We start from the raw sequence: 17,967 nt of genomic DNA, 5'->3' as shown, positions 1-17,967 counted from the left end.
CCAAGTTGCTGTCACAACACAAGTTGTATCATCCTGAAGCAATCATCTAAACCTGACCTGATGAACAATCTACTAGGAGCACCCATTGCAGTGTAAACTTCAAAGCTACACAAGATGAATCCTTCTGGATGCTCTCTATACCTAGAGATACATATTGCTATTATTGTTATCACATTATTACTACTGGTATTATTAATATAATCCTTAAGACAGACATCACAACAGGACAGAAATGGTAATTTCTGATATTTTCCCAGTACATTCCAAGGGCCCTCCTTTTATACCTTTTTGTTTATGGCTTCCTGTGCTTGTGAGTCATTAGACTGAATTTGCAAATAGAGGTGATATTAGGTGCCGTGTAGCAGGAAGAGACTGCAGTGATTCTGACCCCCTTCCTGAACTCCATTTACAATCATTACACCATTCTTACATAAGCTGCTCATTACCAGAAAACATGTCAACAAATATGTGAATAAAAGCTATAAGATTCAATAATAATACTGCATTCCTGATCACCAAATTGCCCTAAAATCCATTTCTAGGTGGAAATAATTTTTGTTGGAAACTGCATTTCTATCCAGTATCTGCAGTGCATTTCTCACTGACTGATAACAGCACATGTTCCTAGAGGGAACCTTGATGTAGATAAAGACATACGAAATTGGTAAATCACTGTTGTGATTGATCATTTTATTGAGTGAGGCAAGAGGCATCTTGTCACTTTTATTCATAAAATGGCAAGGGTCACAGACTTCAGCTTAACACACAGCACCTTCCCATCATCTTATGAAAAAGATTTATCAGTTCAAAATTTCACCAGTGAAATATGTATCAAAAAGCTGTAACAATACCAAAATTATTGTGGCTACTCAGAGCAGATGTATGCAACTGCTTAGCTGTGAACTCCTTTCCTCACTGTCCTCTCTTGCTGAGGATGTGCAACAGGGCAAGGACCTGTCTTTGTACTTGCTTTTCCAGCACCTGGCACACACATGAGGATGAAAAAACCCATAAAATAGAACACTAAAGCTGGATACCAGCATCTGCTCAGATAAATGCAAAATAGGTTTTCACAAGATAATATAAATAATAAATATGATAACATTTATGAATAATATTACGATAATAAACTAGTGAAAATGCTGCAAGTAAAAAGTACTTTGATGGCATTCCAATAAATAAATTTTGATAGGGCATATTTTCATTAAGTAATAGGAAAAAAAGCAAGAAAAAATTAATTGAAGCATCAAGTGCCAGTCTGAGAAGCCACCAATACCATGGCAGTGTATTAAAATCAGTCTCCTATAGAGTTGCCTGTGGATGTGCAAGAATATTGTACTCTATAAAACACATAGAGATAACTCGGTGTATTTAAAGAAGTGGTTTGCCAAACACAAAAGTGTGTGTGAAAAAGAAAGAGGACACTAAGGGAAAGGAACAGTGTAGGCTTTTTTTGCAGCCACAACTTATGAATAGGAAAGTTTAGCTAAAAACTGATTTACACAAGTCACAACATGTGTAGGTCATATTCAGCAACTGTTAGCAGAAAATGTGAGATTACTATTCGACCTTGCCTCAATTACTTCTGTAGTTTTTCACTGTCCTTTCCAAAACAGTTTTGTCTTGGAACATTATATAGTTACAAAATAATTGAGAAATAAACCATATCTTGCATTTTTTGTTCATTCTGCTTTTGTATTTTACTTTTGTACATCGTATCTTAACACCAAAAGACAGAATGTGTATAGAGCGCCACATTAGGCAAGTGCCCTCAGTATGACTCCCCAGTGAAGACAGGACTTTGGAGGTTCTACCTTAGCATGCAGCTGGTTGAGATAAAAAGCCCATCTATCAATAGTGCATTCATTTTAACTGGTGCTAAACTATCCTTTTTATTTTCAATCTTTTGTAGAGTTTATGTCAAGAAGTTAAGCAGATAAAAGTAGAACACCCCTTTGCCACTGAAAACAAGCCCTGGCAGACCCACACAGAACTTTCACCTGATCAACAGACCAATAGATCAGAAATGTCAGCAGAAAGGATTACCTACAGGTCAGGTTTATATTCACCATCCCAGCAGCCACCAATATACAAGTCCTTGTTAGTCACTGGTACCCATGGCAGCCACAGTCTAAGCCAAGAGCTCAGCAGGCAGGGACTGTAAGCCCCACAGGGGCTCTTCCACCTCAACCCAAAGTCACTATGTCTGCACTAGCAAGCAGAGAAGTGCTGCCGACACATTGATATTGCAGGCATATCTTATATCTCAGAAGAAAGGAGACTGCCTGGAAATGCAGTTCCCTGGAATGCATCAGTGTTTGTTTTTTCCTCTAGTCTCAGAAGCTAAGTGCCTCTTGGGTTTGTTTTTTGCCTCTGCATTTCAGCTGCTATCTATGAAACTGTCTGCTAATTTCATGTAGTACCTAATCAGGAGAACATCTACGTGTACATAAGACTTCAATTAAAATCTGTCTTTTGGACTGTTTTGCCTAATTAGAAAGACTAGGATTCTCAAATCAGTCTGTTTAAACAGAGTACAATTTCTGAGCATGTTTCTTCATTTAGCATTTAACTTTTCATGCTTTAAGAGGGTTAAACTTCTCAACATAACCAAATCTACTTCTCTTACCAACTCTTGTTTTTGTTACAGGGTATAAAATGACGAAAATTAATTTTTCACTGGTTAGTATCAAAGACAAACACCATAAATAAAAAATTAAAAAGAAACCAAGATCAAAGCAAAAATAATCTGGAAATCCCTGGGTTCACAGGATGACTCTATCACTCCCATGGGTGTGTGCTCTTGGCTTTAGGAAAATTTTTCTTCAGCATATTTATTACAAAATCAGTTAGCTGAGTACCTGTGACAGTGTGAATATAGACAATATGATACATCATGCTTTTTCCTTTGGGATACAAAAGACCTTCTGGAGTCAGTTGGTTGAAGGAGGGCTGTTTCTGGATAACAGCCTAAGGTTGAACTATCAGACTAAATGAAAACATATCCTATTGCAGAGGAACACATCTAGTTTTTTCTTTTTTTTTTTTTTTTTAACTAGCAAAGAAAAACACAAGCATCTTAGCTAGGAAGACTTCCATAAGAACCTATTTCCATATCCACTTTTTTCTTTAGGGAACATCTACAGTTTTGATCAGGCTTTAACAGGCAGTTTCACAATTTCTTTACCAATTTAAAAAAGAGCCCTCACACAGTCTTTGGTAACATGACCTACTCTATCCATTCCTCACTGTGTTCCCTTTGGCATTTGGAATAGGTACATATCAACCCAGGTATTCTTGAAATAGTCACCTGTCGCACTGAATAACCCAAACTCCTAAATAACTCTTTTTAAAACCAAACTTTAACACCTGAATTGATATTGCAAATAAGATTTCAAGCATCTGACACATTCTGAGTAATAACTTGAGGGGAAACAGGAAGGAAGAAAAAGTGAGAAGGAAACAATTTTGAAGAAGGTGTTCAAACTGGAAAAAAAAAAAAAAAGTAGCTGCTTTTGTTGAGAGCAAGTCCTGAAAATTCGAGTTGGAATTTCAGAAAGTAAACCAGAGTTCATCCAAACGCAGCATCTTTCCTTTATTTAAATGATCAAGGGTACAGTAACTCCAGTTATCTCATCCTGCTCTTGATTTGATTAAAAATAATTACAATGAAGACGTAAGTGTTGCTGCTTTCTTTGAATCTATTACCTCTTCACCCATACTGAAGCTGCCACCAGTGGTGTTAAATGGAAGCTGGACAGAAGCCACCAGCTACTGAATAGCCATCAGACATTCATAATTTTCAGTCACCAGCAATGGGCTGATACCCGCTCTCACCAAAATTAAATGTCTCTTTTATTATGCCCTTTCCCAAATACTATTTGATGCCAAAAAAAACACATCATAGTGGTTTGCAGGCTTTAAGAAGACATCAGAAAAATTAAATAGAGGTAGGATTACCTATTGCACCTAGAATCAGACATCAGCCTTCTGCCTACCCAGGAGGTCACACTATCATTTCTCTGCTTTTCTTCTTTGCCTTGTTGCATGCTTCACTTCTCTATTTAGACCGAAAGCCTTTTGAAGCAGACAATACCTCAAATGGATTTGTAAAAAGCCAGAAAGCAATCCTCCTGCAGTGAGATTTCTGTCTGGTGGTACTGTTTTGAAACACTGTCAGATGTAAGTAACAAACTGAAGAAAACATAATAACGGAGAAGTCAGCCCTTACAGAGATCTTCCTAGCTTACTTGTACTCTTGGAAGAAAACATTATTCTGTGTTTTTATATAAAAATAGGATGCATCTGTTCTCAGGAGCCAGGGAGGCTATCAGGAAAATATAAGTACATTAAACATATGCTCTGTTATGAAAAAAAATTAGGTGAAAAAAAAAGGATGGAAAAAAGGTGAACACCACCTATGTAAAGGCATACATGCCTTTGAAATATGCCAAAATATGGTGTAAATGCAAATGCAGTCCTTCTGCTCACTGTAGATTGCATATCTCAAGAAACAACAGGATGTTGATAAAAACATTCTCACAGACAGATGTATTTTACTGTGCCCTCAGCTAACCAGAACAAAGATTTGAATCTTTGTGGCCCTGATCACTTCTGTAGCCTCTGGTTCCATTGAGGGTCTTTCCCAGCAATGCTGCAGCCTGATTTCCCACTCACAGACTCCCCACTTAGCCCTGTGCTGCCGTAGCAGTGCATTCTAGAGCTTGTGGGACAGTGTTTTTCATCCTGTTGTTCCCATTGTATTATTCCCATTACCATACATCTGCAAAGCCTCAAAGTGCTGCTATGGTAGGTTCTGTATTGAACTTTCAGGCTTGCAAAGGAGGCTGTATTTAGGGGAAATAGAGGGCAAAAGGCACCTGCAAAGAGGGAAAGTCATCTAAGAGCATTGGAATTGGCATTAAGAGTCCAGTAGCAGATGAAACAATGAGGGAAATGGTTCTCCAGGACAGTGGCTGGTGGCTTGCCAGGGAGAAGGAACATTTAGGGTCCTTTGCCTGCTCCTCACAGAGTCAGGAGTCACCATAACAAGGTGAGACTGAAATGGAAAGCAAGGGCCTTCAAGCAGAATTTCCTCAAAAATAATTTAACATTACTGAGTTTATCTTCAAAGCACCGGTTTTGGTAAAATATTGTTGTTCCAGACTTACAGATGCAAAAACAAGACACAGAAAAACAACAAATGACTAATCCCTCCACATAAACCCTTTGATTTCTGTAAGCAACTTCAGAAGTTTTTGGGATGAATTTGGGAAAGTTTATCATCCCAAAATACCATTTGCTCAAAAAAGGAACTCATGGACTTCATCCAATTTATAGTTAGTGCAGGGCACAGTTTGGCTTAATTCATTGACCACCTGAAATTCTGTGTCAAAGAAGGGAAACAGTTGTTGAGGATGGTATTTAAGTGCTTAAACCAGAATAGATTGCCTACATGTCTTAGCCTTGTTTATACATCCATTTCTCTAACTATGGGAAAATCGCCCAAGACTTGCCTTCATCAACTCTAAAAATGATGAATCCAAATCAGCTATGCTGTTGAATACCTGCATTAATGACTATACCATGCTACAGATTCATACACAAGAGAATAAAAGTTAACTCAAGGATATCTCTTCATTCAACAATTCTACCAGTTTTAATACCAAACTTTGAGATTTGAAAATTTTTTTAACATAGTCTTTGTCTGTGGAACTCTCCCTTTTTGGTCCATGTAATTATCCATGTGTATTTTCTCGACAAAAACATTCATTTAAGTCTGAAGCAGTTATATGATCCTTTTGTGCCATTAGAATGTGCAGACTTCTCAAGAAGCAAGAACCAAAAAGAAACAAAAGGAATCAAATTCTTTCTAATTAGCAACATGCTCTTTTCCATTCACCTTTCTCAGGCTTTTGTCAAGGGTACACTACCAAACATGCTTTCTGTTTCCCTTTATTCCTACTTCTTTCAACTTTATCCTAAGACAAAACTCTTCAGAAAATTATACACCTTTAACTTTTTGTAATACGTATGTATTGTCTTTGATTAGAGCAAAGAATCTACTCTTTTTCTTATTTTCCCTGTTTACTGCTAATGAAAGAAAAATCCCTAAAAGTACTTTATAGTTTACCTGAAAGCAGTTTAAAAACACACAATAAAAAAAAAAAATGTACATACACCTAGCAGTAGCAACATGACAACAAAAGCGTAACTTCCAGCTATGCACAAGTCATTCAGGAGCTTCTCTAGTACTGAGATGTTTATTGTAGACATCATCGAAAAAAATTATCAGCTCATATGTGTGCTAGATGACAATTTCTCTATTCTGCTTCTGTCACAGGTACATAATTCCAAGAAACAAGCAGCTTTTTTATGCTTGCTGGGTGGCAGAAAAGTTAAATCTCTAGATACTCTACATATTGTTTGCATTTCATGGCAGAACATTGGGTTTTGTCTAAAACCATTGTCATTGTTCTTCTTTCTTTCTAATACTGTTTTTTTTAAGTGCAATGTCTAATATAGAATTGCAATTTTAAAAAATCATTGACTAGTTTTAGCTTTATATGATTTAAAAACAATTCTTGATAGTAAGAGCTTAGTACAATATTGTTTCCTTGTATGAAAGCGATACTGATCTAAGTACTCATGTATGTAAGGTTACAAATAGGCTTATTTTAACATTCACACAATTTGACCTACTTGCAACAAGCAAACAGCAAAGATACAGGCAGCAAAATCAGAGCTGTTCCCCTCACTAAAAATAAATTCTATAGAAACACTTTCAACTGTTTATCCTTTTTAAGATTAACACATTTAGAATAGAATAGGACAGAACACAATGGAATAAAATAGAACAGTTCCATTGGAAGGTTTCTACAACAACCATCTAGTCCAACTGCCTGACCAACTCAGGGCTGATCAAAACTTCAGCATGTTCAGTTGGGAAGTGAAGCTTCACAATAGAGTGGCTTTGGTGAGCACCTGTCATCCAAGCAACCACACGGTACTTTGTAAAGGAATGCTTCCTAGCTGTAGAATCATTGAGTTGTTTAGACCAGAGAAGATCTTTAGGATCATCAAATCCAACCAAGTCTACCACTAAACCATGTCCCTCAGTGCTATATCTACACATCTTTTAAATATCTCCATGGATTCTGACTCAACCACTTCCCTGGGCAGCCTGTTCCAATGCTTGATAAACTTCTCAGAAAGAAATGCTTCCCAATATCCAGTCTAAACCCTGGTGCAGCTTTGAACCATTCCAACATGCCTTGTCACGGATATTACAGAGAAGAGGGCAGCATCTTCTTCTCCATATCTCCCCTTCTCAGGAAGCCATAGAAAGCAAACACGTCATTCCTCAACCCCTCCTTTTCTCACAACAAGACAATCCCAGAATCTTTAGGTGCTCCCTATAGGACATACGTTCCAGCCTTTTCATCAGGTTTGTTACCCACTTCTGGACACATTTGAGTACCTTCCCATCATTTGTAAACTGCAGTGCCCAGAACTGTACACAGTGCTCAAGGTGAGGCCACGCCAACACTGAATACATCCTGATGATCACCTCTTTCACCCCCTGGCTGGTGGTGTTGTGCTTGACACACCCTAGGATGCAATTTGTTCTCCTGGCTATCAGGGCACACAGCTGACTTGCAACGAGCCTGCTGCCAACCAGCACTCCCAGATCCCTGTCTGCATGGCTGCTCTGTATCCACTCCTCTCCCAATTTATACTTGTGCCTGGCATTACTCTATCCCAGGCGCAGAATTCTGCATTTGTTCTCCTTAAATTCCATCCCATTAATCATTGCCCAATACTCCAATCTACCTAGATCCCTTTGCAAAGCATCTTGCTCCTTCAGAGAGTCATCAGTACCTCCCAGTTTGTTTTTATCCTCAAAATTTTTATTGGTGCATTCACCTCCTCTATCTAAAACATCAATATAAATATTGAACAAAACTGGCCCTAGACCTGAACCCTGAAGAAATGCTGCTGGTGACAAACTAACATGTGCCTACTTCCTATAAATGCATTTTCACATAAGAAATGTTTAAGATGGTTACATCTGTCATCAGCACAGCACCATCCAAAATGCACCCCAGCACCTTTAAGTAAAAACAGTACTATTTCTTTCAAAACCAAAACTAACATGGTATCACATATTCAAAACAGAAAAAAAGTTGCTAGTCCCATAGAAATCCCATAGATTCTGTATTATTCACAGGACACTTATTTCACATAGAAAAGAGCATACACAGTTCAATGTTCATTACCTGTACTCAGAAATTCATTAGGAAAAAAAACCCCACAGCTGTAACATTCATACACCAAACAGGACCTCCCTTGCTAAAGTTAAATTTGACTCTGTTCCACCTAGCTACAAAGAAAGTAACTTAACATATTTATGAAACAGCTGCTCTGGACTTGTTCCTCACAACTGGTATTTTATCCCATTACCTCTTTTCAGGTTTGTGTATCTGAGCTGCTCTCTAGGATGTGTAGGAGGCAAGTTGCTCCCAGCCCTGCTGCCTACATCTACACCTCTGTCTCTCATCGTGTCTCTCTCACTTTCCTCCTTCCCAGAGCAAGATCTTTTTTTCTCACCTTTGTCTTTTTGTAAAAGGAAAAAAAAAAAGTTCCTGTTGGTCTATCTCTACCCTCTTTAAAACCAGCACTGGGCCATTCTGATCACAACCTCCCCACAGAAACCTTATGGTGCTGGATGCAGGTTTCAGGATGCCATTTGCTTCCCTGTTGGCAAAAAACTGAGGCAGAAAGGGAAGTGGCTTCCAGACAGCTCTAATGTTTGCCTCTTGCAAAATCTGTTTTCACAAGCAATGCTGCAAATGCTTCAATGGGTCTACTCAAATGGCTCACACCAAGGATTATTTGTACCTTCAGGCACCAGTACTAGCAATATAATGCACTTTTTTGTTTATTTATTTTTTCTGCTTGGGAAAACTGCAGGGGTGAACTACTCATCAGCTATCTAGTGGGAGCTATTACAAAGGCAGCCAAAGCAAAGCCCTTCAGACAGAACTTTCTAAGCTTTTTGCTGTGTCTTCTCCAGCCTGTATCACTGGTTTGTTAGGTCAATCCTGACATTTCTTCCTCAGCTATCTTTTCACCTCACATTCACATCTGTAATTACATTCTTTCTCTGCCCTGCCCTTTTTTACTCAATATCCTTATGATCTTTAACCAATCCTTTCCTCATTCCCTCAGAAAGAAACAAAAAAAAAAAAATAAATTGTGAAATTACCTTTCCAGCAACACAGATCTTATGCTTCATAACTTGGGCTACTTTCTGTACTGCTGTCATTCAATACCTAGTACAAAGACTACCATACATTTTTCCCTCAGTGTTTAGGTATTAGAAGCAAAAACATGCATGAATAAATAAAGTGAATTGAACCACTGTAATGCCAGACTATGATTTATAAGATGCTGAAGCTTTATTTTGTATTGGGAAGACACTTGACCTCAGATGTCACTGAGAAAACCCATGAATTTTTCGTATCAACTATTTTATACATACCATGTTTTTCCACAGAAACATGGAATTTTAAGTACATTGCCCACTCTATTGGAACAGAATGGTTGCTGTTGTTAAGAAAGACTGTTTGCTTGCTTTACCTGAACTGGTAGAAGCAGGAGACTTGCTGCGTCGGGATGGGCCTGGGCTCTTGGTGGTGCTCCTGCGTGAACTTGAAGCTATTTTAGTATAGGAAGTAGATTTCACCACCCGACATTCTAGAAGACAAAGAAACAGCATAAGTTAGCAATTAAGAAAGCCAGCAAGATTCTGTAACAGAAAGAGCACTGAGAAGTGAAAACATTTAGCCCACGCTTGTTTTCATTCACCTTGAGGAGTTTTATGAGAAAGTATAAAACCTGTATAAATGGCTCCATTAAAATCCAAGTACAGTACGTACCACATCCCAGACAAAGAACTGCTGCAGTAATCCAGACTTTTAAATTCCATGGTTACTGCAGGTACTTAGGACAGCTTAATTTAACAGTGCTGAGACTACTCATAAAATTTCTTTGCTTTTGAAGATTTCATTACAAGTAATGTAGCATTTTTTTGTAAACAATCCAGATGCAATGTAAGCATTTTTGTCAGCAGGCAGTCTCCTCTAGAAAAACCAGAAGTCTTCTTTTCTGTATCAAAATGTTACAATTGAACATGATGACGCAATTGTCTTCCACTGATGAAAGGTTAGAAGAAAATAAAGCAGGTTTGTTGCTCCTGCTTAATCCTCTGGTGAGCAATAGCCCACATTGTGTAGCACACACAATTCATCACAGGTGAGGGAAACAGCACTACTCGCTCATAAGAGACATCAGTAAAATCAATGAAGAGGCGAAATTACCCTCCCACTCGAGAACACCACAAGATGTTCAGGTTAGAGTTTATGTACACCCACACAGATCTGTAGGCATCCTTGCATTACGGCTGCAAAATGGTTCTTGGCCTGGGGATGAAAGAACTTATTGTGCATAGCACTGATGTCTTGCACTCCTAATGCATACTAGATTAATCACCAACATATTACACAGCCGGGAAAAAAAAGATCCACTTCTTAGTCAATATACAATTAAAACTGCAGCAATGTTTACACTGTCTACACCTGACAATGTCAGTACACTTCACTTCTTTATAAATACATTGGTAAACATTTAGTTCTGTACCAGACCTGTTTCTTATTTTATTCCCATGGTTAAGGCTCTTCAACAAAGATTAAGAGAAATAAACGAGAGCTTTTTCTTCCTAGTCAGAAAATACCATGTACAAGCCTGCACATTATTTAGTCTTCACAGATCAGTGGAGCCTGTAACATAGTTTAGACAGATTAGAGAACAAAGAAATAAAATTGAGCATAACTAATTAACTTAAACATATACACCCGAGAATGATATAATGAAATTTATTTCTCTTGGCTGCCCTGTTTGTCTTTTGTCAAGCTCTTCAAGGAAATAGAAGCATGAACTGATGCGTTACTGAGTGAAACATCCAGCACAGGTGAGAGCTGAGAGGACCAGAGAAATGCCTTGATCTTCCCAAAGAAGCTTTTCTTAACAAACTCTCTGCATTCCTAATGCCCAATAGCAGCTAATTTCTTTCTGTTGGCATTTTTTATGATTCATTGATGACTTCTCTTGTTTTATACCTAACAGTGGAAATGGCGAAAAACACTCTATGAGGAAATTATCTACTGAAAACAGGAGGAATCAGATGAAAGCTTTCATTTAGGTGCTATTGGGTAACTACAGCAGGAATTTTATATCGATTTATTGGAATAAACAGCTGCTCCAGAAACTATATGCAATTCAAATGTAAACAGGTTCTTTATCTGCCTGTAAACAAAAATGTAAAATTTTCAAACACCTAACAGCCTGTTAAAACTGTGATGTAATCCTAGTGTGGGCCTCATTCACAGGAAACAGTCAGGAAGGGGAACTGACTCCAATGGTCAACAAACAACAAGAGCAAAGCAGAATGATCCAACCAAGCTAAACCTATTAGAATATATCATTTGCTTAGTGGAAGAACTTAAAGAGTCCATGAAGAAAACAGCTACTTTATGCAATATGTAACAAGCTTTCCTATTTCCATCATGTAAGGAAAACAATTATATACATCTATCTCCTACAAAATTCATGCTAAAGCTTAACTCTTATTTTACTACAAGTATTAATACTCATTCAACTTCTCTCAATACCTTAGAAACACCCAGTCTTAAGTATGTTATCACAGAGGCATTACCACCATAGCTAGTTGGATCAGACTTGGCCAGCAACAGGTCTGTCCTGGAGCTGGCATTGGCTCTGCCAGACATGGGGGAAGCTGCAGGTAACTCCTCAGAGAAGCCAACCCTGTAGCCCCTCCCACCCCCAAAATGTGGCCACGCAAACACAGTTCATCTGCAAATCATCCTGAGGGGTACTTACAGACCCTGACCTGTGAGTAACCCCACACAAATGGTATACTGCCCTAAGAGGAAGTCACCTCTCTCGCAGACAAACAATCTCTCTCCACAGGAGAGAAACACAAACGACCATATGATAATCCAAGAAATGTACAAGCATCACAGGATCACTGGATAATCCAGTTTAGACACGAGAAATTCCTAGTCCAGTTTCCTGCTCAAAGCTTGAAGTAGCTTTATATTCATAGTCCTAAATGACTTGGGGGACACTTTAACCCACTTGGGGCATACACAGTGCAGGAGGATCTTGGAGAACATGAGTGTCAACTTCCTGTTCCAAGTGACAGAAGAAAACAGAAGAGATGCTCTGCTCACTCTCACAAAAAAAGGGAAGACTCTGGGACTCTGTAGGCAGAAGGCAGCCTTGGCTGCAGTGACCATGACAGGAGAGTTCAGTATTGTGAAAGGATTGGAGTGCAAAATGCAAGCTCACAGTTCTGGACTTCAGAAAAGCAGACTTGGGACTCTTCACATATCTGCTTGGAAAAGTCGCATTGGATAAGGCCCTGAAGAGAAGAGGGACCCAAGAAAGTTGAGGAATATCAAAGGATTCCCTCCAAGTTCCTCAACAGACCATCTCAACAAGCAGGAAGATGTTCAAAAATGCCAGGAGGTCTGCATGGATGAACATGTTGCTACTGACCAAATTAAAAAATAAAAAAGAAGCATAAAATAGTTGGAAGCAGGGACAGGCAACCTCAGAGGTATATAGTCTAAGTCCCAGCAAGCAGACACAGTTAGGAAAGCTGACGTCCAACTAGAATTAAATCTGATGAGAGACATCAAGAGCAAAAAGAAGTGCTTCTTTACACACAGAGGGAACAAAAGGAAGTCTACAGAAAATGCACACCCATGAAACAGGGCCCCAATGACACCGAACGTGGAAAAGGCTAGAGTATTGAACAGCTTCTTTGCCTCTCTTCGCTATCAAGCCAAACCTTCAGGAATCCCAAGTCCCTAGAAGCAGGGTGAAAGTCTGGAGAAAGGAAAACTTATCCTGGGTGGCAGAAGATCAGATTAGAGAATACTTAAGCAAAACTGGCACATATAGGTCCATGGGGCCTGACAGGATGCACCCTGCAGGTCCTGATGGAGTTGGATGATGTCCTTGTGAAGTCACTCAATAGTCTTTGAATGACAGCGATGATTGGGATAGCCATTTGAAGACCCAGTAAATCTCACTCCTATCTTCAAGAATACCCAGGAAACTACAGACAAATCAGCCTTACATCAGTCCCTGGGAAAGAGATAGATAAATGAATCATAAAAATAATTTCAAGGCACATTAAGGACAAGAAAATCATCAAAAGCAATCATCATGGATTCACCAATGGGAAGGCACGCCCAACAAATTTGATACCTCTGCAATGAAATGACCAGCTTGGTAGATGCAGATAACAGTGGATATTCTCTACCAGGACTTCAGTGACGTTGTCATCTCAGACATTTTTCTTTATATCCAGTCTAAAACTTTTGGTTTCAATCTATATCTATCACCACTCACCCTCTTACCAAGCATCACTGTGAAGAGCCTGACTCCACAACCTTGATGGAGAAGAGATGCTGCCCCATTGACATTGGAGGTTATTGGCAGGTACCCCTGAAGCAATTTCCTTTTTCACACTGAAAAACCCCAGCTCCATCAGCCTCTCCTCACACAGCAAGAGCTCCAGCTACCCCCATCATGATGGTCCTTCTCTAATTGCCTCCGGTTTAATGATATCTCTTTAATAGGGGAGCTTTAAGCTAGACACAGTATTCCAGATGCGGCATCACGTACTAGGCAGAGTAAGTTCCCTGTTTAGTCTATTATTTCTATTTAGTCTATGTCACAGAAATACTGTATTTTTTCTATCTTTCTATTTGTATAAACCCTTTTGAGCTCAATTATCAACTTCTTTGGCACAATTTTCTTGTTCCTCTCAAAAATAATTCACAGGTTGTGAAATTTTAAAAGGTCACAGTTCAAATGAGCACATATTCTCTTTAAGGTAAACTTGTCAAGTGCCATCTTTCCTATGGGTTTACAAGTTTATTCTTAAAGGACATGAGATATGGTATGGCCTGTGGAGAGCCACATAGGAAAGCCTTCAGTGCTGCACAGAGCAAGCTCAAGAAACTCATACTTTCAAAGACTAGGTCAAGACTAGTTCCAGAGTCTAAAAGGATTTCCAGTCATGGGCAGAGTGTAACGAGGCTGCTTGTTTTAAATAGGTCTCAGCTCCCAGGAACATTTTATGCATGCAATTCTGTTGTCACATTTAGTTTGTAAAGTAAAATTTTACTGCAGGCAAAGATCTCACTCAGTAACCACACAACCACTGCTCATTCCTCTAAGGCATGACCATAATTTGCCTGTTGCTGTAGGAGAGCTCTGTGTGGATAGAGAAAACAAAACAAAAATGCATGTTTTATTGAAACTGTGTTTTCTACACAGAGTCTAAGCTGGTGAGCAAATGAATACATACTTTCTCATTAACAGTATTTGGATTACTATACAACAGGTCCTTAGCAAGTAATGAAACAGGAGCATTTTTCCCCCGATTTTCTTTTGATGCCAAAACTGTATCAGAAATAGATCTGAACTCCTGACAGAAGAGACAACTGCCTTTCTCACTCATGTGGGCATGGCATTCCCAGCCAAGAAGAAACACCAAGTGTTTCTATATTATGTTCAGCAAGGAAAGAAATGTTTCATGAAACCCCAGTCCTTCGTCTCACCATTGACTGACTGAGATTAAAGGCAGAAAATGATGACACCCATGGTAATGCAAGACAAAAGAAGGTCAACTTTACAGTTGGAACTTTACAGACTTTATTGTTTTCCAACTCAAAATATTATATAAATAAGAATGCTTTTCCAATGAAAACATCTTGCAATAAGATGTTCTATTGTATAACTACATACAAAGCTATAAAGAAGGAGAGAGAAGTACAGACTAACTGCAGCAAGGCTAAAAAATGTAACACTGCAGTCCCTTTATTGTATGGAATATTACCACAGAGTTCTGAGGCCTTTATTGAACATTAACAATAGGGGTAAGGAAGAAAAAAGAGAAAATACCCCAAGGCTACAGTCTGACATAATTAAGACTGTAGGGACAAGATAAGAAAAACAGAGTTACTGAGATTGTACAGTGGTGTCAATCAGCAGTAGAAACTGTCAGAATCAGGGGGGAAGACCAACATACCTGTGAGCTCTTGACTCTCCCTGTTGCCAAATGGATAAATTGAGGTAAGCATGAGGTAAATAAAGGATGCTAACATGGAATCACAATGCCTGCAGTCTCCAGCCCCATGATGTTTCATTTCCAAACTGTTACATTAGCTTCTACGCTCATTAGATTTTACAATGGCAAAAAAGCAGCGGAGAGTAACTAATCTGCAATAAATGTGTCATAAAATGAAAAAGCTTAATGTGCTTCTAGAGAAGACTGTGAAAAGTTATTTAAATTACCAGGAGATCAAAAAGGCTTACTTGTCAGCAACTCAGAAGTTGACTGTATGGCCTTCATGAGTTCTTTCTGGGCAAAAAAATCACTCTCTGCTGTGTTTTGCTTTTCTTTGAGGTCGGTGCGTAGGGAATAGATTTTATATTTTCAGTATTCCTGCCAATCTGTTTCTCTAAGACGAGACCATTTAACTTGTTTTCAGCAACAGCTGTATCCTGCAGATAAGCAAGGGGGGAGGATCAGGGATGTCTGTGGTTGTTGGTAAGCCACTTTACTGTAAGCCTCACGCTGCTGCCTTTTACCACTGCTTAAAGACATTAGCGTCACCAGCAATGTCCTCAGGCCAATCAGTGGTTCATTACCCCAAATGCTGTACCAATTTTAGTTTTTAATGTTAATGGTAATTTGTCCCATGCTGCTAATTCTTAATGCAGCTAATAAGATTTTACTTTTCAGCTGTATTCATGCCTTCAATTAATGCCAGTAATCTTCTGTTTGCAGAACTAAGTTTCACTCTCTTCAGCAAGAGCCTCCTGTCTAGTGGCATTGATGCACACTGCAATTCACCCTACCCAACTGATCAATCACTGGCAGCTATGACTTGCAATTACAACATGTTCAAAAGGGTAACTATCACGCAGTATCCAAAAATGAAAGGGATAGAGAATGTTTCACCGAGGTTTAAGTAATTTCCAAGCTTCTATCGTCATGGTTGTGCCTGCTTCAATTTTTTCTCTGCACATCTTCCCATTCAATGTGTTCCTGAACACACTGCAGATGCGGGTGGACAGCGATGTATGCATAGAATGCAAAATCCTAAAGTTTGATCCCATGCACTAAGCTCTATGTCACTGTAAACTTACCAGTAATTGTCCTTCCACACATGATAAAGATTAGGAATTCTATTTTACTGTGTGCCAAATACTTGTGGAAGCAATTACCTAAATCTCCTTCTTTTTTTTTTTTTTCTGCAAAGAAATATACTTTGATTTGGTATAAAATATAGAAACAGCTAGATATTCTTTCATGTGAAAAATCATTCTCCAATTCTGAAACTGGGGTAAGTATATACAATAAAATACAAACTATTGAAGCCATCTATGCCTTATTACACATCAAGAAAATAGAGAAGCTTGAAAGGTTTTAACCCAAGATAGAAATGTTTTCAGATGTATGCACTACTCCAAAAATACCTCATTAAGATAGAAATAAGGAATGTATTATCACTACTAATATTATTATCACTACATAATATTATGATATCACTAATATCTCGCTCTGCTCTAATGTATAATCTTCAGATTCTGAATTCAAATGTTTCTAAATTCACCAAAGACTAAATATTTACCAGAAGAGGTAAACACATATACGTATAAATCAAAATGTTGCTTCAAGTATTTACTATAATTTCTCCAAACATGTTCCTATCTTAAGTACACTTGGGAGGACAGAACTCATCTAATGATAGGTAAAAATATGATTAATTCACCCCACAGTTCTTCTGCAGTCAATGGAACATTGTTCAATGTTCATTTCTATTATCTATCTTAGGAACCTCTAAGTTAGAAAGGATGAATCTTACTCATGAATTATCAGATACAAATTTTAGGTTTTGAGTTTTGGTGCAAATACCCTAATAAAAACAGTATCTCTGGACTGGCTACAGGCTTTTTTACTTAGTACAAACATTAACACAAAATTTTGCTGTATTTTGTAACTTTACTGTGTATGAGTAGATTTTATCTCCTAGATTTTATCTCCACATTCTCCAAGTCCTAACCTTTTAGTCAGATTCATCTCACACAAACCTCCACATTAATATTTTGTCTACAAAAACAACATTATGTTAAATATTGCTTTACATAAGAAAAGAAATCTGCTATCATGAAAGATTCCAGCCACAGCAGTGGAAAAAAAAGGACTGGAAAAACATTTTTCATCACTGCAACAGCTTTTCTGACAAGGCACAATATTTAATTATTTTCAGGTTCTGCATTTTTAGGCAGAAAAAACTAGATGACTTCTTAAAACCTGCTTGTCTAAGTGAATATGAAGTACTTCTGACTGAATTAATGTGAATGAACTTGCAAAATAATAATTTCTGAAATTAAAACTGGACTACCAGAAACTATTTTAAGATACCTGAAGACAGAGTTGAAATAAGAATTTTGTCACTAGCTAAAACATACCCCGAGCACATGTTCTTTTACATGCCTTACTTATCTTGACACATACTCTGTTTCACTCCCAGAGATTTTAATTATCACTGTTTGCTCAATATACCTCAGCCAAGATGTTCCAATGCAGATACAAATGTTCATTAGTTTGCCCTTGTGTTCAGCACCATTTCCCTACACCTCTGCAGATGTACCATGCTAGCTGCAGTGACCAAAATATCACAAAGCTACTTTTAACCGGAAATGTTTAAGATGGCACAACTAATTACAACTGCAACCACCTATGCTATTTTTATTTATGGCCACAGCATTATTCTTCTTAGAACAAAGAAATGTGAC

General features: G+C 38.3%; 1 protein-coding gene across 3 annotated transcripts in view; it reads right to left on the bottom strand.

Moving 5' to 3' along the window:
* Positions 1-17,967, bottom strand: part of DCLK1 (doublecortin like kinase 1) — a 231,016-nt gene that overhangs the window by 66,938 nt on the left and 146,111 nt on the right. For all 3 annotated transcript variants that reach the window (XM_064409005.1, XM_064409004.1, XM_064409008.1), the window contains exon 5: positions 9,643-9,759. In XM_064409005.1, coding sequence (XP_064265075.1) covers positions 9,643-9,759 — 117 coding nt within the window. The remainder of the gene's footprint in view (positions 1-9,642; positions 9,760-17,967) is intronic.

This window comes from Passer domesticus, chromosome 2, assembly GCF_036417665.1.
Source record: "Passer domesticus isolate bPasDom1 chromosome 2, bPasDom1.hap1, whole genome shotgun sequence".
Taxonomy (NCBI): Eukaryota; Metazoa; Chordata; class Aves; order Passeriformes; family Passeridae; genus Passer; species Passer domesticus.
Note: the sequence above shows the minus strand (reverse complement) of the source record. Positions and strands in the feature narration are given on the sequence as shown.